This window comes from Sciurus vulgaris, assembly GCF_902686455.1.
Source record: "Sciurus vulgaris genome assembly, chromosome: X".
NCBI classification, from domain to species: Eukaryota; Metazoa; Chordata; class Mammalia; order Rodentia; family Sciuridae; genus Sciurus; species Sciurus vulgaris.
Window position 1 is genome coordinate 49055717 of NC_136471.1, and position 20215 is coordinate 49075931.

Below are 20215 nucleotides of genomic sequence, written 5' to 3' on the forward strand. Positions count from 1 at the left end.
CTACTGTGCCCAGTTTACCTGAAGTCATTTGAATTTCGAAGTTGAGGCTAAGTTATAGGACATCATCCTTAGGCCTGGTAAAATACACTTTATTGAATTTGACTTCTCACAACAGGTGGTCAATGGTCTTTTTGGTCTTGTGTCTATCATCCAGGGTAGTCCATGCAAGCTTGCACTACTCACAGATTAGCTAGGCTACTTTCTCTGTCTTCCTTCAGGATAGCACTGAGAACTGAACCTTAATATTACATTGGGAATCTGAGGTGACACTTACCATTTGTTCACACTATTCAAGTACAGTATTTTGATATGGACAAGTATGCTAGGGGAGCAGTTATGGGCAGAGGGTGAAGAATCTAGGTTCCCTTTGTCCTTTCCCTTGTCCTCCTCTCTGTCTGGATTTCCATTTTTTGCCTATCAACTCCCAATCCCCATCCCAAGATGAACCTGGGCAACAGATGGAGCATGTGATAATAAGCAGCATCTGACGGAAGAAAAAGTGAGGCAAGGTCAATGCCTGTGACCAACACTCAGGCAATGAAGTGAGCAACTACTGCAGGTAACTAATGAAAAAATATAACTTGTCAATAAAGTAGGGAGATTTGTACAACACTCGCTACCCATCTGTCTTGTGCAAATTTGAAGATTAATCACTCTACTATCCTACAAAAGTTCATCTTTTTAAAATAATGTCGCCTTAAAAATTCCAATGGACTTATGGGAACTGTGATCTGTTTCTACATTAGGGTACAGCACTACAGGGCAAGGAAATATGCAAGTGCCACATAAGTCAAGGTGGGCAAACAGATCAGTTACGAGGGGTTCTGTCACCACTAGGGTCTGCAGGCAATACTGTTTGTATTTCCTTGGAGAACCCTTAGGGAGAAGATTGCAGGTGGAAATAGGCTAGGAGGCTCCTGAGGAAACATCCAGGCTTCAAGTAACACACTTAGTCTAGTTTACTGTTTTATAAGATTAAACAGAAAGGTGTAATTTGTTAATCCCTGAGGCCAAATCTTAAATGGAGGATATCAACATTCATGGAAAATGGGGAAGGGCACAAGTCTTTGTGTGGGCTTACATCCTAGCATTTTTATCTGTAGAAAAAAAGAGCTTTCTTAGAAAATGACTCAGCAGGGGAAGTCTTGTCTGTACCTTTGTCAGGCTGTGTACTCTTGGGTCCCTGTCTGAGCACTCTCCTTTCTTTACTCAAGTTTAATTTTGTGACCCTAGGTCTCCTCTGCCTCAAAGGATGATAGACTCTAAAGACACTCCTCTTGAGCAGTCCCTTTGTTCCATCTCCACCAGCTTGGGCATCTCTCTTTTTTCCAGTAAGCCTTCTTTCTCTGTGCTAACCATCCCTACAATCCTTTGCCTCAAGGAGGGCAGCCTGACGATCTGTCTACTCATTCCAGCCCTTTGTAGAGTCTCAGTGGTCCTAGTAATGTTGAGAAATGTTTTTTTCAAAGTTGGACTCAAGATAGTAGTGTCAGAGGTCCCAACCAAATGAGGGGCGGGGACAACTGTGGGGGTGGAATAAGGACAGCACCAAGGAACCAGATACCATGCTGCTGAGAAGAAAAAAAAAAAGACATTGGTTTAAGTCAGGAAACAAAAAAAGGGAACTGAGTGGCTGTGAAAGGGTGGGGTTTGCTCAGACTGTCCTTCCTCTCTGGACTGTAAGAATATGTCTCCAGAGCCAGTGTCTTCGGAGATCGAGCGCCACCTCCCAAGTCCTGGCATCTCAATGCATCTGGGAAGCTACCTCCATTAAGTCAGGACCAAGGTGGGTCTGGGGCATGGCAGGGGCTGGACAGAAGCAGTAGCAAGTACCTCTCTTGGGACCCCTTAAGACCAGACAGAAAGCATGGCTGATGCCATATATCTGCTGGTAAAGGAGGCTGGTGGAGGGTGGGAGTGTCATCAGCACAAGGCCCTAGCAGGCCAATCTGGTGATGAGAGGGACTGTAAGGGTCCTTTCTGGAGAGGGATGTGGGGGGAACAGGAAGAGAAAAAATTATCTGAGGTGACCATCTGAACAGGTAGCAAATGTTGGAAGGGGACATCTCTGCAAAACTTGGTAGAAAAGAAATATTGCAGTTGGCAGTAGGGTTAAAAAAGTAAAACTTTTGGTCAAATATCACTTGAAGACCCAAAATGTTCACTGGGTCAATGAGGCCCTTAGATGAAGAAATTCTATGAGGCAGCTCTTCTAGGAAAATGGTAAATGCTCACATGCACAACAGGCAGTGCAAGCTGGGGAAAGGCCCTAGCTAGACTAGGGTGCTGGACTGTAAGCCTTGGTCTGCATCAGGCCAAATATTGGCAGGATCAGACCTGGCTTGTTGGAAGGACTGTGTGGATGCTGTGCCAACCTCATGATGATAGTGGATAAGACACTGGGCCAGAAGAAAGCAGCCTCCACCTCAGCCCAGACAGTGTGCCCAACCCCAAAGGTCATGGTGAAGATTTCTCTTCTTACCATTGCCTACCATGTGCACAGCTTGCTTTTCCCTGGCCTTCATTATTTATCCTCTTATTTCCTCTCCATTTCTTCTCTCCTTCTTCTTCCTTCTCTTCCTTTCTCTACCTATATCCCCTCTTCTTTACACCGTCCTGTATTTTACTCATTACCATATCCCCTGATTGAGAGTCAGCACTTAATAATCATTGAATTGAATTGAATATTTCTTGCCCTTTTCTCCTCTATTTACCATTTTCCTTCTCTCCCTCCCAGTTTGCCTAGTACCCTCCCCACAGGTTTATTGGAAGCAGTTTATGTGTAAATAAATATAAAGACATTAATATGGGCCTGGCAATAATTAGCACTATATCTCAGCATTTGCTATTATTTTTATTCTGCTTAAGATCTGCAATGTCTTCACAAGTCCAATCTAGAGCAAGTGGTTTAGCATTTAGAATAAAAAGGATTGCTGACCCCTATCAAGACATTCTTGGAGGGGTTGTCAGACCTCCAAATGGAATCACAATTTCCTGGCTACCCAGTTCTCAAAGCTAAAAATCTCTATTCCTTGTGTGCATTTCCAGAGACAGGACAGCAGCAAAGTCCAGAGGCTGGGATAGGGGAGTTTATACAGCTCAGGAACTGTCCTCTTTGCTGTTAGTTATGTATTCGTTCTGCTCCTTTCCTCATTTTGCATGCCAAGCCTCTGAAGCAAGAGTGCTACAGCCTCTCTGGAGCCTCAGTTATTTGATAAAACAGTGTCACCCTCAAAATAAGCCACAAAATACAGATACTTGTGCAAACCTTAAGCTTTAGACCTAAAAATATCTCTTAGGGCTTGCCCTATCTACTCTATTCTGGTGCCTTTTATATTCATGCTAAACTGTTGCTTGTGTTAAAGTCAAAATTCCTGTTGCTTATGGCTATTGGTGTTTTTGTTTAGAATCCTTTGTAAATTCCTTATGGTAAGAACTAGTGTAACTTTCCATTCACTTCTAGGGTATTGGTGCAGTTTTAAATTATCACTATGATTTATTATTTCCATTCGAGCAAATTTCCTATAGAGTTTCCTTTCAGTGGACTAGACCCATACCAGGAAGTCACTTAGGTATAAGAGGAAGATATGGCTTTTGAAAACCAGTTTGTGTGTTCTTCAAAGAGTGATCAAATACCTGCTACTTTTTCCTCAGTAATGCTGAGATCGGATTGCTAACTCTTGAGACTAAGGGAGAGCTTGGATTTTCAGTGAGGCAGTATACAATAAGAAGATAGAGAAGAGACTTTGACCTATTTCACTCCAAAGCTGCTTGGTTATGCATGAAGCCATCAAGGGGGAGGGGAAGGTAGAACTCCTCCGAGGACCCTGAAACAATTGGGCCACGTGTGACTTTCAGTTTCTATGGAGATTCATGTGCAGTGACTGTGGGGGATTTGAGAGCATTACAAACCTAGAAGTTTTAATTCCAGACTTTCCTCTCCACTTTTTGAAAGCCCTCACCAGAAGCTCATCTCACTATCCTGTCTCCCTGAAATGAAAATAATCTAGAGTCTATTAATTTACTCCTAGAAGAAGGAAATGTTAGTCAAGAGAAGTTAAATTGTAGACAAGTTTGAGGTTGGAATATACTGAAATTCAAGATCACTGACTAAATGAAAAACAACAGGTTAGTCTGCCATAAAATCAAAGTTTAAAAAATGATTGCAAAAAGAAAAGAAATAAGCAGAAAAGAGATAAGGATGTAAGGAAAGGGCCTCTCAAAAACTATTTGGAGCAGAAACTGGTAAAATGTTTCTGGAGACTGTTTTGGCAATATGTATCAAAATGCAAAATGCACAAATTTTTTGACAAATTGAAGATGGTTATATAAAGATCCTAATAACATGAGGAAACAACCAGGAACAAGAACCTTAGATCTTATTTGGAAAAAGGAACGTTGGATAGGTGAATGGATAATTTTTAACAAACATGCAAGCCATAAATAGTAAGTGCAATATAATCTCAAATATGATAAGAAAATGCACAGAAAAAATAGAAAGAAATATGCCAAGAGATTAGTGCATGTGGATAATAAACTTATAATTGATTTTTCCTTGTTAATACCCCTGTACTTGAAACATTGCCTATAATGAAGATGTGTTATTTTGATATGGAAGGACAAATAAAATGTTTAAACCAGCTGAGTGTGGTGGTTTTCACCATAATACCAGCAAGTTGGAAGGCTGAAGTAGGAGGATTGCAAGTTTGATGCCAGCTTGGACAACTTAGCAAGACCTTGTCTCAAAAGCTAAATAAATAAAAAGGGGTAGGGATGTAACTCAGTGGTAGAGAGGCCCAGTTCTATATCCAGCAACACACACACACACACACAAGTTTAAACTAAAGAAAAAATAATTAAGTTGAAAATAAGAAAGGCCAAAGAGGCACACAAGGTGGACACCCTAGCAGTGACCCTTAGGACAGAGAGACAATACTGAAAGTATTTCACCAATCTGACACTGACTGTAAACTTGCAGATTGAGTGTCTCTCTTCTGGCATCACTTGCCCAGAAGCTGTTGTTTCTAGTGTAGGACAAAAGAGATGATGAATCACTGAGATCTAGAAATTTCCAAAGCAACAGAAGAAAAATGTAAAACATCAACAACATAAATGGTATGGAAAGAATCAGAACCCCCAGACCTGTTGGAAATGACTACTGCAGATCAGAATTTTCCTGGTTAGCATGCAACTCCAAAATCTAATTTTGGCTGGAAGTTTTACCCACAAATCTGGTTACCTGTAGCACTGACGATGAAACTTATTATAAAATAATTATGTTTCACTGGAATCAGAACAGAGATTCTTGGGAATGTAACAAGATTAATTAAGGTTGGTTTGTCCCTATGATTATATTTTAAAGACTTTTCTTTTCGTTCCAAGGCCAAGAAATTCTCAATCAGAACCTGAGGGATGCTTCTTAGGACTGAAAAGAGATATTTGGTAGAACAAATTTAGCCCATCTGTTATGTTCTCCCTTTAGAGACAATTTATGATTTTACCAGGTTTTATTGTGAAGCATCAGGAAAGATAGAAGTAAAAAGGGAACAAGAAATCACATGAAATGTATACTCCAATAGATAAAATGGAACTCAGGCTTGCCACTTTGTCTAAAGTAACTGAGAATTCATTTTGAAAGCAAAAACTATGATCACATGTACTACAGTGTTCATGGTAGCATTGTTTATAATAGAAAACAAGCAATGTAATGTGAAGCAACAGGAGAATGGGAAAAATTGGACTGTATTCACCAGAAATACTCTACATGCATAAAAATGAATTTAAATGAGTTGGGTGCAGTGATCCACACCCCTAATCCCAGCAACTCAGGAGGCTAAGACAGGAAGATCATACGTTTGACGCCAGCCTCAGCAACTCAGTGAGACCCTATCTTATAATGAAAAATAAAAGGTTTGGGGATGTAGCTTAGTGGCAGAGTACCCTGAGTTCAATCCCAAGCAGCACCCCCAAAAAAGAATTAAAATGTGTGAATTAGAACTACCATGATAAATACATCATAAAACTTTATATTAAGAAAAAAAAAGACAAGTGGCTGGAGAATACATACCATTTATATATAAAATTTAAAATACAGAAACTGATGCTAAATATCTTTTGTGGATACTTACACATGTAGTAATATTGTAAAAATATGCCTAGGTATGACAAACATAAATTCAATATATTGCAAACCTGTATGAAGGGAGGGGACTAAGACTGTAGAGAACAAGGAGATTTGGGCTCTAACAATAAGATTTCATTTCTAAAAAAAATGACTGATGCAATTATGGCACAATATTAGGATTCTATAGAACTTAGTGGTGAGTTCATGAGTATAATGTTATTCTTTGTACTTCCAATTTGAAATATTTCATAATATACAAGAAAACATAGTCAATTAAAGTTTTATATTTATAGTAAGTGATTAAAAACCCTAGGGATAGAGAAGAGTGGGCATCCAACCTAAAATTGTACTTTCATTCCACTAAACATAAAACACCCACTCCCCCCCCAAAAAAACAACAGAAAGTGACTAAAAATTCGCTAGTGAGAAAGAATCTCATTGAGGGGGATTTAAGGAAGGAAAATTAAAAATAAATAAATAAAATGAAACCAAAAAACAACAACAGCAACAACAAAAATCCTGATGAAACTGAGAAGAGCTCTCATGTGAGAAGGACAACTAACAGTTGCAGGAACAGATTACCCATACCACCTTGGAGGACTATGCAGAAGAAAGTAACCAGGGTCCAGGATTCTCTCTTATTCCCTGTATTCACCACCATTTCCTTTCTGGCTGAACATTCATAGAAGATGCAGAGGAGCCTTTCCCAGTTGCTCTTTGATGATAGCCATGGAAATGACAGGGGGCTGAGGTGGATGACATCATACTTCACTGACGGCAAAAAGAAAGCCCAGGGGTAATGAAGTAGCACAGAAACAGTAAGGACTGATTTCATGATATAGCAAGGGCTATAGATGGGTGAGTTTGGACAAGTCATGTAATCTCTCTGGGTCTCAGATTTCTCATCTGTTGGGCCATGGATATAGCTCAGTTGGTAGAGTGCTTGTAGCACAATGCCCTGGGTTCAATCCCCAGCACCACCTCCACCAAAAAAAAAAAAAAAGAAAAAAGAGAGAGAGAGAGATTTATAATGTGTTCGTTGTGAAAAATTAATGAAATAACACATGTAAAATGTCTGACAGGGGCCAGGGAGGGGCAGGTGCAAACTTGTACTTGCCTACTGTGTACAAAGCCCTGGGCTCAAATCTCCAGCACTGCAAAAATAAATAAATAAATTAAATAAATAAAAACAAAATAAAATGCCTGGTAGGTAAATGACACTCAGAGAAATAGGAGTTCCCTTCAATCCCTCTACAGAGAGAAAGGGAATGACCAGAATCTTTCTGGTCAATTAAGTAGTACATTAAAGGAGACATTCTAGTTAGGTAGTTATTTGAAATACTCTTAACTAGATATTTCTAAGTAGCCTTTCATGGACTTTCCCAATCAGAAGCAGGCTATGTAGGTTTTGTAATTTTGCTCTAGTGTTGTCCTTAATAGTGTCTTCTCTTAGAAGCAAGATAATAGCCTATGATGGTTTATTTTACTGATGATTTTCTAAGTGCTATTTATATTAATTCCTTGGCATAGTGCAATTTGTATGATGGCTGAATTCACATTGATAAACTTCCTCTTTCTGAATTCTGCTGCAAAAGGTGGCTGTGAGAAAATCCTTGCATTTGTAGTTTAATACAAAGAATATTGTGGGGTGTGGTGGCACATGCCTGTAATCCCAGCAACTCAGGAGGCCAAAGCAGGAGAATCTCTGCTTCTCTGTTCAAAGCCAGCCTCAGCAACTTAGCAAGGCCCTCAGCAATTCAGTGAGACCCTACTCTAAATAAAATACAAAAAAGGGCTGGGGATGTGATTCAGTGGTTAAGTGCCCCTGGATTCAATCCCTGGTACAAAAAAAAAAAAAAAACACAACACAACAAACAAACAAAACATTACAACACTGATACTGATACTCTGTTTTAAATAAAGAATTTTTTCTTTTTATTATTTCTCCTCTTTCTCTTCTTTTTTCTTTATATGAACAACCACGTGTGTATATGTGTGTGTGTGTGTGTGTGTGTGTGTGTGTGACATTATGTCACCTCCATTTCCACCCCACCTCATACTGCTTGAGGGAGGTGCAAGGTAAACCCTAATGTGCATAATTTGTGGTTGAATTGACTCTGTACACTGCTGATTATTGTTAGAGGAAAAAGACTGGGATCTTCCACAATGAGTATCCACAGAAGTTCTGCCTTCTAATGCAGAACCAACCTTCCAGAAGACATAAAGATGAATGTCTGTAATTTTACATTATTAGTTGATGGATTGGTGGTGCCTACAGAAGAACTACCACACATTCAGGCCACATGAGTCTGGACTAAATCACAATGGATAGGAGAAAAGTAGTCAAAGAAGGGGATACCAAACCATGGAACTCCCAGTAATACTTAAGATCAGTAATCTAGAGGTTGAGGCCATTTCACTTCTTGCTTAGAAGGATGATGGCTAGTGAAAAGCTTACTTACTTCCTCATACTTGGACCAGTGCTAAACCCTATCCCAACACAGACATTTGAAATGGAAGGCTTCCTCTTGTGCAAATTGGATTTATTCTAAAAAAGAAATAGATAAGAGGTGGTACCATCCAGAAGGACCTGTCTTAGAGGAAATAAGAGCAGAAGCTAATACTAAAGCAGATGCTGGTCTCAGCAGGGAATGTATCCATGAAGATCCTGCAACAAAACTAAGGGTAAAATGTTAGGTACGCTTTACTCAGCTAAAGGAAGCACAACTGTGGTTTGTTGGAATGATTTTGATCCCATGTACTGGTTATGCTACTCATTTCTTTTAAGGTTTTATTTTCTGTTCTGAAATTTGGGTCTTTGATTGTGAAGAGGTACTTAATTGTAACTCACCACGAAACAAATGTGATCTTATTACAGGGAGCTCAATGAATTAGCAATTCCTGAGAACAGAGTATTATTACTTGGTCACCACTACTTCTCAGTAAATGAATAATTGTAATGTTAAAAGAAACCTTTTTGGAATTTGAGCTGAAATCAAACATTAGAAAGACCAATTGGTTGTAAACTTAGCAGTTTATCACTCCTATGTGAGATAATTTAAACCAGGGAATCAGGGAAGAGAGGTGTGTGACATAATGTAGGGAAAGGTTTGCACCTTTGCCCGATTTTTCTCCCAAGATTATTTACAAAATATTGAACTAATTCACTACCAGAATACAATGACGTCTACATGGTAGACAGGAGGGAAAGTGATCATTCTGAACATACTGGTGTCCTTTTAATCTATTTTTGTCTTCCCAATATGATAATAGAACTGTCTCCACCACAGGAAAGAGCAAACTGTGGATAGCCCCAAACTTTTATAAAAACCACTCATTGCTCTCCTAGTGTAAGCAATATCTGTGCTTGATGAGCAGAAAAAAAAAACTGCTGACTTTATTCTGCTTCCCTGGTGCCACGCAAAGCATAAGAAGTTTAGTTGAATAAATAAATCTAAACTTCTTCATAGGAAAAAAAACCCTGCTTATAACAAAACTTGGGAGGACTGGTGATTTTTTTCCTTTATTCACTTAGCACTTAATTTTTGTGACACTTTGTTTTCACTGTGCTTTCAAAATAGAGATTTGGAATTAGTAATAAGATGGTACATAATTTTAGGTGAAGAACTGATGTAAAGTGTGTGAATTAAAAAAGCAGGGGCTGGGGTCCTCAGGGTAGAGTGCTTGCCTAGCACGTGTGAGGCACTGGGTTTGATCCTCAGCACCACATAAAAGTAAATAAGTAAAATAAAGGTATTGTGTCCATCTACAACTAAAAAAATGTTTTAAAAATCATTTTTAAAAAAGCAATTGGTGGATTTGAGGGACTTTTCTTTTTACTTACCTGAACTGAATCCTTCTGGAACATTGAACTTTTGAGCAGGCTAATCACATTACTGTTCATAAATGAAAACTGCTGGCTTCCATGCCACTAAGACAGTTGCATTACTTTTACATGATGTTGCCTAAATTAACTAAGAAAAAAAGGGGAAAAAGCCAAAAGAAAAAACACGACTGTCCCCCCATAAAAAAATAGTTTTCAATTTGAGAATAAAAATTTTACCTTTTGTACTTCAATCTGTGGGTAACGTACAAAATCTGTTGGGTGACAGTTAGCATGTATCTATAATTACAGGTGTAGTCTCCATGTCCTTATTAGACTCCTTGGTTGACAGACCCTAGTGGGACAATGTTTGAAAAATTACACTCACTATCTAGGAAATTGAGAATCAAAGGCCACTATCTGCTTCCATGGAGTTCTGGCAGTTGCATTATTCCTTTTGGAAACATTAGGGTCAACAGCGCACAGAGACTTTTGCTGTTCAAAAATTCTGTACACATATCATAAAAAGGTGACTAGTATAAAGCTGCCTCTTGACATTACCAAGCACACAGGTACATGTCATTTAGCATCCAATGCATTCTATTGAATTATACAGGAACCCCATTTTTGTGAACTCATAACGTAGAATCAACCCCTCCAATTCAGTGTGTATCTATTTTTTTTTTTTTGTTTCCTTTTTTTTATTTTTTAAAAAAGCCCCTAAATTCTATGGCTTCAAGGAAGCATCAGAGAAACGTAAATGCCATTTCTGTACACTTTGTAAAGCAAGTACTACTCTCGACCACCCCTGGGGAGGCCCAGGCGCCTCCGCCCGCCCCCGCGCCTCCAGGCGCCCCACCATATCCTGAGTGTGTATCTATTATTCCTGGGAATTCGCAGACTTTGGGGACAGTGTAAGGAGGGTGTTAAGGTGAAAATAGGCTCTTTGCTAGTAATGCACACTCTTGTTCCATCTGCAGTAGGTAGCTAGGCTGAGGGGGAACTAGGAGGGATGAGAATTAATGTGCTGGACCCTCAAGAACTTTCATTATCAACAGCACACAAGTGAGCCCCAGAAAGAAGAAGTGATGGCTGCAGTGATACTGGAGAGCATCTTTCTGAAGCGCTCACAGCAGAAAAAGAAAACATCACCTTTGAACTTTAAGAAGCGTCTCTTTCTTTTGACTATGCACAAACTTTCCTACTATGAGTATGACTTTGAACGTGGGGTAAGTTTCTCAGCTGTGAAGCCTGAGTTTCAAGATTTCAAGATCTTTTTTGGGGAAGTGGTACATCTTCCATGGATGAGGGAAAGAGGGAGTAGAAATGACCCATGTATATTCAAGGTCAACCAAATATTTCCTAGAGTAGAGCTAGCTACAGCCATGCTCGGGTAGAATTTCAAAGGTGCTAAGAAGTCACAGGGAAGTCTTACCATGGAATTTTGCAGTTGGTGAATACTCAATAAATAAGTCTCAAGAACAAAATCCCAAATTTGAAAATTGTTTCATTGTTTCTTATGGCCCATAGAGTTTTTAACACTTTCATAGTATTTGTCCTCTATCTGGTAGTCAAAAGTTAGATTAATAGATTTGGAAGATTTTCTTTTTCCAAAATGACAGGTTCTGATATAGAGTGTGGGTGCCATCTCACCATGATGAATGATTAGATAACAAAATGTAATCATCTGGTTGCTTAATCACTCTTAATCTTTCTCCATTTTCTTCCTCATTCTCTTTCTCAGAGAAGAGGCAGTAAGAAGGGTTCAATAGATGTTGAGAAGATCACCTGCGTTGAAACAGTGGTTCCTGAAAAAAATCCTCCCCCTGAAAGACAAATTCCGGTAAGAAGAGATTAACTGACTCTTCGAGTTGATTTTTTTGTTAATGTTGTTTTTTTTTTTCCTGATTGCAAGAGTAATACATATTTATTATAGAAACTCTGGGAAATATTTTAAAAGCACAAAAATAAGATAAAATGGTACAAAATCCCATTGTCCAACTAAAACAACTATTAACATGTTTGTATATATACACTTGTAGATGCTTTTCTCTACTAACAATGCATACACATGTGTGAATATATGTTATATATTTAGAACATAAAAATCATACTATACATTTTGCCTTGTAATCTACCTTTTCAATTTAATAAGAAACTTTTCCCAAAGACAATAGTTTTGTTTTATTTTGTTTTGGTGCTGAGGATTGAAGCAAGGGCTTCTTATATGCCAGGAAAATGCTCTACCAATAATAGATATTTTTAATTAAGTGATTTTAATGACTGCATGATTTTACCTATCATGGATATATTATAATTTGTTTAACTAATCTTTTTTTTTTATATTGGGGATTGAACCCAGGGATGCTCTACCACTGAACTACCCTCCCAGTAGTTTTTAATTTAATTTTATTTTATAATAGTAATTATTATTTTTTGGTGCTGGGGCTTGAACCCATCTTTGCTACTGAGCTACATCCCTAGTCCTTTTTTATTTTATTTTATTATTTATTTGGTACTGGGGATTGAACTCAGGGTGCCATTGGAAGTCTTCTTCTGTGTCTTCAGAAGTTTATCCTGCACAGACAATGCCAATTCTTAGGAATTAATTCCTATAGCCCAGTTGGAACCCATATTCACAGGATTCAGTATATACTCGCTCAAGAAAGCCTCATGCAGGTCAAATCATTGGGAAAAGGAAAATTTCTCAATAATTGGTGCTGGGACATCTAATCATTAATATTAGAGGAATGAGGAGAATGGGGTTTATACACCAAAGTAAATTTCAGATGAATTCAAGAACTTAATATAAAAAGTGAAAACTATGAGTAATAATAAATATAAATGCCTACTTATATGATCTTGTGGGAGGGAAGTCCTTTCTAATAATAATGATAAAGATTGGAGCTATTAAGAAACAGATGAACTGATTTGATGACACAGACTTTCAATTCCTGTATGGCAAAAACACCATAAACAAAAATCAAATATAAATGATAAACTGGAAAATATTTTGAACATATAGTTAAAAGATTAGTATTCTTATATCAAGATCTTATTGAAATAACTAGAAATACAGTAAATATCTCAATAGAAAAACTGACCAAAAATTAAGGGACGATTCATAAATGAAAAAATGTAAACAAGCAGTAAATATATGATTGTCCAATCTTGGGAGTAAAAGTAAATTGCAAAATCAGTTGGCAGTGAAATACCATTTTCATGGCTGTCAAATTAACTAATATTTAAAATACCCAGTGTCAAAAAGAATGTAAATAAATAGATACTCTCACAGATAGCCAGTAGGAGTATATGTAATTCCAATTCTACTTCTAGAAAATTAAATAGAATAAAAAATAAAAATAACCAAAGTACACAGATTTCATAAACAGAAGAACAAAATTTTATTCCTAGGAATTTATTATGAGGAAAGAATAATAAAAGTACACAAAGATTTATGCATGGATCTTCCTATCAACGTGGTATATGCTGTTGAATAATTGGAAACAAACTAAGGTGTAATAATAGATTATTTAGCTGGGTGCCATGGCAAACACCTATGATTCTAGTGACTCAGGTGGCTGAGGCAGGAGGATCACAAGTTCAAGGCTAGTCTCAGCAACTAAGAGAGACCCTCAACAACTAAGCAAGACCCTGTCTTGAAAAAAAAATTAAAAGGACTGGGAGCTGGGTGTGGTGGCACACACCTGTAATCCCAGCAACTCGGGAGGCTGAGACAGGTGGATCACAAGTTCAAAGCCAGCCTCAGCAACTTAGCAAGGCTCTAAGCAACTTAGTGAGACTCTGTCTCAAAATTTTAAATAATAATAATAATAATAAAAAAGACTGGAGGTGTGGCTCAGTGGTTTTCCAATTCCTAGCTGGGTGTAGTGATGCTCAGTTGTAATTGCAGTGATTCAGGAGGCTGAGTCAGGAGGATTCCAAGTTCAAGGCCAGCCTGGGTAACTTAGTGAAAACTTGTCTCAAAATAAAAAATAAAAAGGCCTCGGGATAGAGTTCAGTAGTAGAGTGCCCCTTGGTCCAATCCCCACTGCAAAACAAACAAACACACACTCCCAATACTTAAAGAAACCCAGAAAAGAGTAATGTATAAACTGATAATCATAACCATACTTCTTTCATCATAGAGAAGGGGTGAAGAATCCAGTGAAATGGAACAGATTTCAATCATTGAAAGGTTTCCTTACCCTTTCCAGGTGAGTTATTTTCCCTCTTCAGCTCTGGGAAGGACTCTGCAATGTAGTTGGTAGGGATAGGGTGCAGGGCAGAGGGAAATATACTAGATCCCAGTAAATAGAAGTTGAAGTGAACAAGGAAGCTGTGCTACTAAACCAGGCCCATTTGCCCACTGTGTAGTATGCTAATCACTTAAACAAGGAGTTTTGCAAAAGAGCTTGTTTCCCAATATGGAGGTGGGAGACCCAAATCTCAAATCTGCCTTGACAACATGTTTAGGAATATTTATGGGGTCGAGACACAGGGTGGTTGGAAGTGAAGCAATCAGTGGTCTGCACATGTGCAGCCAATCTTCATGGTTCTTCATGGGGTGCATCTTTAGAAAATAGCTGTGTAAACATGATCTGAGGGTGGAATTTTGGGTCTCCTGATGTGAAAAGGTCACTCATTGGATCCCTGCATTGGCTCAAGTAAAACATTAGTGGTTTCCACAAAAATGGGTTTCCAGTTCCTGAAAAATAACCTAGGCATGCTGTTTTCATGACCCACACATCAGAGGTGTTATCTAGAGCAAAACTAGTGGGAGACTAATAGCATATATCTCCACTGTATGACCTCCAGAGTTAGTGATTTTTTTTAAGCCAACTAAAGGCAAGTAACTAAGGCTAAACACTAGGACTGAGTCAGAGAAGTAAAAGTTACAAAGGTTTGGTTAGTGTAAATGAGAATAGGCCAGCTCTGTTTGTTGACTGGTAATTGTCAAAGGTAGGATTTTGTCCTCCCATGGAGTCTTGAAGACAAATGTCTTATTGTTTTGATGATTATGTTCTTGAGAATGGCTCTCAAATATTTGAGAGATGCTTCTGTCTTGAAAAAGATATATGTTTACAATTGTAAGTCCTTCTTTTAGTAAATGTACAGTAGATGGTTGTGGTCTATTGACCAAGTGTTTGGCTTTAGCTGGACCAAGAAATGAGACCAACAATGATTGAGAATATTTGTTTTGCTATTTTCCTAATGTAACATAGTTTCTTTCCATCTTTACACCTCAAAAAGAATACATAGCTCCAATTCTGTGTGTCTTGTCTATAAAAACTGCATTGAGAAAGATGCTGTACTTGTTGAGTGAGCATTTCACTTCCTTCTGGTTCTGCCTATCTGTCTAATGGTGGTTATGTGGGTTGAAAAGACAGAAAAGGGGAGGGAAAGAGCAATATTAGGAAGTTCAGTATGGGGAAGGTCTATTAGACTTACACATAAACCTAAATTCTATTCTAGTATGAAATAACTGAAGAACTAATCACATAGGCATCTGTTTAGTAGATCCAATATAAGCCATAAAGGATAGCAAGATTTGATCTTCAACATGGCTTGCTTATGTCCTGAGAACTCTATAGGCCACATATTGTGAATATAGCAGACTCTGCAACAGTGAAAGCCAGAAAAGGAAGTGGAAAGTCTCAGGGGAGGGGGCTGTCATGGATTTCTGAGCACAGCAAGATTAACAAGCCAGAAGAAAATGCAAAAGGATCTTATTCATGTCCCTGACTGTTAGAAAACCCATAAAGGAAGGGTATTTTAGACATAAATTTTACTGCCATTTGTCTTTCAAGAAGATGATATTATTTGGATGTGCTACTGGATAATGTTAAACAGTAGATAATTCAAAAGTAATTTATTTTGACTTTAGAATCTATTGTGTGCCAGCTATTAACTCTGAGAGTCAGAACCAAATCTTTTATATTTCATATATCTCCACAATACCTAGCATGGTCTCTTGATCATGGTAGGCATTGAAAACATATTAATTGATGATACTACTTAATATATACTTTACTCTCTTTGAAGTAGGTTTGTGGTTCCAAATTGATTTATTTTGACTAGTGTTAGTGAGAGGAGGACATTAGGTGTATGTGGGAGAACCATGAATTAAAATTTTGCTCCATATTGTCCAAGTGAATAACCCATATGTATTAACCAAGATTTAACTGCTGAAGTCTGTGTGTCCATTGCTCCAGGTTATATATGATGAAGGACCTCTCTATGTTTTTTCCCCAACTGAAGAACTGAGAAAGCGTTGGATTCATCAGCTCAAAAATGGTAAGCATTATTTGGAAAGTAGACAGGTTTTCAAAAGAAAAGGGGAAGAATGGGGAAGGGAGAGAGATTGGGAGAAAGATAAAACGAGATGGAGGAAGGGAGAAAGAAGAGAGGGAAAGGAGAAAGGTAGAGAAGAAGGAAAAATGAGTGGAAGGAAAGTAGAAGAGAGAAGGAAGATGAGGGAGGGAGAGAAGGAAGATGAGGGAGGGAGGAAGGGGATAGAGAGAGAGGGGAAAGAGAGACAGAGAAAGAGAGAGAGAGAGAGAGAGAGTCTGTATTTTGCCTCAGTAGTAGTGCTACATTTGAGTTTAGAATTTCATCACGTGAATGAAAGATAACACATTAGACTAAGCGTTCTACCCACTTCCACTACTATCTTTCTCTTGCAATTTTGTAATTGTGGGCATATCCATTTGTCTGTTTATAAAAAGTCCCATTCTTTACACCAATCACAAGGGTAGTGTGTTGTTCAATGATTACACAATATTCAGAGTCCTAGTTATGAAATACTTAACTCCAAAAAATTAAATGAGAAAATGCATGAGAGTACTTAAGGTCAGAGTAAAAGAACCTGGTTTCAAGATACCTTCTATCACTTACAAGCTGGGTGACTTCTGGCAAGTAGACCAGAGAGCTTCTCTGAGGTTTGGTTTCTTCTACTGAAGAGGAATAACAATAATACCTCCTACACCTACTTTCAGGGTTATTCTGAGGATCACACAAAGTAGTATTGTATGTGAAAGTATGTGAAAAACTGTAAAACACTGTATAAGAAAGCATTATACATCTCTTCGTTGTGGCTAAATATTTTCCAAGGAACTATTTTTTGTTTCTTGCTTTGTGAGGACTTGCACTTGAACATTGTTTCAGCATTTCACATAGCCCAAACAGTGTTTTAAGATAAACTTGACTTAAATGCTTGCAGTACAGGATGCATGAACATATATTTGTGTGTATATATAGCCACATGTCAAGTGACTAAGAGATTAACTGGTTGAGTTGACATCAGGAAAGGCTGCCTAGAGAAACAGGAAGGAGGACAGACTGATAATGGCATGGTTGGGTTATTGCATGACAGCCCTTTGCCTTAATAAACATTCTGATACTCAGCAGTTGGCCATACCAGCCTTGATCACTCTCTTGAGAGCAAGTATGATTGGTAGAAATTATGATCACCAAGTCTTTCAAACTGAAAGGGGTATCAGAAAAGGAAGAAAGGGATCACTTCATTGAAATTTTGCTATGCGTCAGACACTGAGCTAAATACTTTATATTCATTATGTCATTTAATTTTCACAACAATCTGGGGATAAAAACGACAATAATAACTAATACTTAATGGGCACTTACTGTGTACCAGGTTCTCTGCCAAGCGTTTCAAATGTAATAGCACATTTAATCCTCATGATAATTTTGCAAATTATGTATTATTCCCCTATTTCCAAATGAAGGAACTGAGGCTTAAACAGGTACATAACTTGCTTACAAGCACATAGCTAATGAGTAGTGGAGCCTGGATTCTTACTACATCCCTGTGCGTGTGTGTTCCAAAGTTCAAGTTCATTACATATTTCTATGCTGCTTACTTTCCAAGTCCAGAAATTCTACATGTAGTTAGTTACAAAATATTCTTGAGTAAAGCTATGTTGAGTATTACAAATACCACAACTTTCAGTTCTTGGCATATTTTGAGTTAAGGGACCAGCTTTAGCCCTGGGGATACAAACTGAGCAAACTCATCAGTAGTGTTTATTAAGATCCAGACTCTTCTCTAAGTTCTTTAATATATTACCTCACCTATTCTTCACATTAACCACATGAGGCAGTTATTTTCATCATCCCCATTTTACAGATAAGAAAACTGAGTTACAGAAAGATAAGTAACTTGCCCATATACAGTCAATTGGTACTATTTCCAAGCCAGCAACTGAGATAGGAGCCCTAGAGGGCATACATATCTGCACTTCTTTGGTTCCCTCCATAGTGCCTGATACAATGCCTTGCACACAAAAAAGAGGTCCATAAATAGTTGTATTAATTGATTTTTCTATGAGTGTAAACAACCACCACCAACTTGGGCTCTACATTGATAGATGGCTGGGATTTAATTTGGAAATAGAAGGAAGTAAGGCAGAGTTGCTGAGGGAGAAGCAAGGGAGAAACGTGTGGTGTGTCCAAGTTAGTAGTCCTTTACACTTCAAATACTAATTTCAAAACTAGTCTTAGTTTAGTCTAACAAACACTTTTGAATGTCTACTATGTTACAAATTATGAGTAATGTCCAAGGATAAGAATATCATGCTAGGCCCAGTGGTGCACCCCTGTAATCCCAGTGACTCTGGAGGCTGAGACAGGAGGATTGCGATTTCAAAGCCAGCCTCAACAACTTAGCAAGGCTGTAAGCAACTCTAAATAAAATACAAAATAGGGCTGGGGGTGTGGCTCAGTGGTCGAGTGTCCCTGAGTTCAATCCCCAGTACCAAAATAAATAAATAAATAAATAAATAAATAAATAAATAAATAAATAATATCCTGTTTGTAAGCTTTGTTTATTAACCCAGATGTTAACATTACCATGTTGATTATGCACTGCAATTAAAGTTCATTAGCCAAGTAAATTTACAGTAAGCTAAAACTAAAGCTTAAACAAATATCAACACCATCACTGCAGTTGTGCCATTAGTGTGGGTAGATAAATGTGGCTACGTGCAGTTTTGCCATCTCTTCCCTTCTATTTCACTGAAGGCATTTTTTTCCCCGTTGTTACACCCGGATGTATGCCATGTCAAACTTGCCTGGAGTGATCTACCACAGAAGCCAAAATGTAGGATCCCCTTCTAACAAATACCATGACTGCTGGGAGATTTAAATAAGATTCCTAACAATATCAGGATAGCCCCAAGTGCTAGCAATGCTAATGGTGAGTTATCCTAGGAGTCATCAAATACCACTCTAGTGATGCTATCTCTCAGGCAAAATGCACCTATTAGAAACCACTAACATGAAAAAGCAACCTCATCAGAATACTGATGATCTCTACAGGGGTATTGATCATGAAGGAGTAAGGGGGATCTTTTGAGGCCTGTATCTGAATTAGAGTTAAACAATGGACAGTTAGGCATGTTTATAATCTTAGCTACTTGGGAGACTGAGGCAGGAGGATCATAAGTTTGAGGCCAGTGTGGGCAACTTAGCAAAACCCTGTCTCAAAATTTTAAAATAGATTATTTTCAAAGGCTGGGGGTATAGCTCAGTTGCTGAGCTCTCCATCTCCATAAAAAAAAAAAAAAAAAAAAAAAGAAAGAAAGAAAATAGAAAAGATAAAAGAAACAAAACAAATGATTGTAGACAAATGTGGCTCTCACTATATACCTTAGATCTGTGTGATTTGTCATATGTAAGTTATAACTCAATTTTAAAAGTACAGCTTCAGGTACCTCCTATCCAGCAGTCGCATTTTCTCAATGGCACTTTGTTTGGAAAGATTTATTCCTGAGGACTTAGTCACAGATTCTCTTCTTCCATTTCCTTGAATATGGTAGTGGACACTTCTATGTTACAACACTACAGGTATTTGTCTACACTCATTCTTTTCTTTTCTTCTTCTTCTTTTTTATTTATTTATTTATTTTTTTGATGTTGGATATTGACTCTGGAACCTGGCTCATGTTAAGCATGTGCTCTACCTCTGAGCTCCACCCTACACTCATTCTTGAATCTGTTTGGTCAAGCTCAATAGATCCTATCTTAATTGTTACTTCAGTAATAAGTAAAGGCTGGCCTCACAAAAATGAATGGAAGAATGGCATCAGCAAAACTTCATGACTAATATAGGGAGGAATGATTTATGCATGCCTGAAATAATTTTAGGCATTATCCCGATAAACATAGATAGCAATGACCAATATTTGGAGAATGCGTACCCACCATTAGTGCTTCTCAGACAATACAACTGTGCATTGGTGAAGCAA

At 38.0% G+C, this 20215-nt stretch overlaps 1 protein-coding gene across 3 annotated transcripts in view; it reads left to right on the top strand.

Moving 5' to 3' along the window:
* The window catches only part of BTK (Bruton tyrosine kinase), a 36662-nt gene that overhangs the window by 2398 nt on the left and 14049 nt on the right, over positions 1-20215 (top strand). For 2 of the 3 annotated variants that reach the window (XM_079123998.1, XM_079123997.1), the window contains exons 2-5: positions 11006-11176; positions 11692-11790; positions 14096-14164; positions 16163-16244. In XM_079123998.1, coding sequence (XP_078980124.1) covers positions 11036-11176; positions 11692-11790; positions 14096-14164; positions 16163-16244 — 391 coding nt within the window. In that variant the 5' untranslated portion in view covers positions 11006-11035. Of the gene's footprint in view, positions 1-1590; positions 1787-11005; positions 11177-11691; positions 11791-14095; positions 14165-16162; positions 16245-20215 lie in introns of those variants that run through there. The other variant, XM_079123996.1, reaches the window with a different exon arrangement.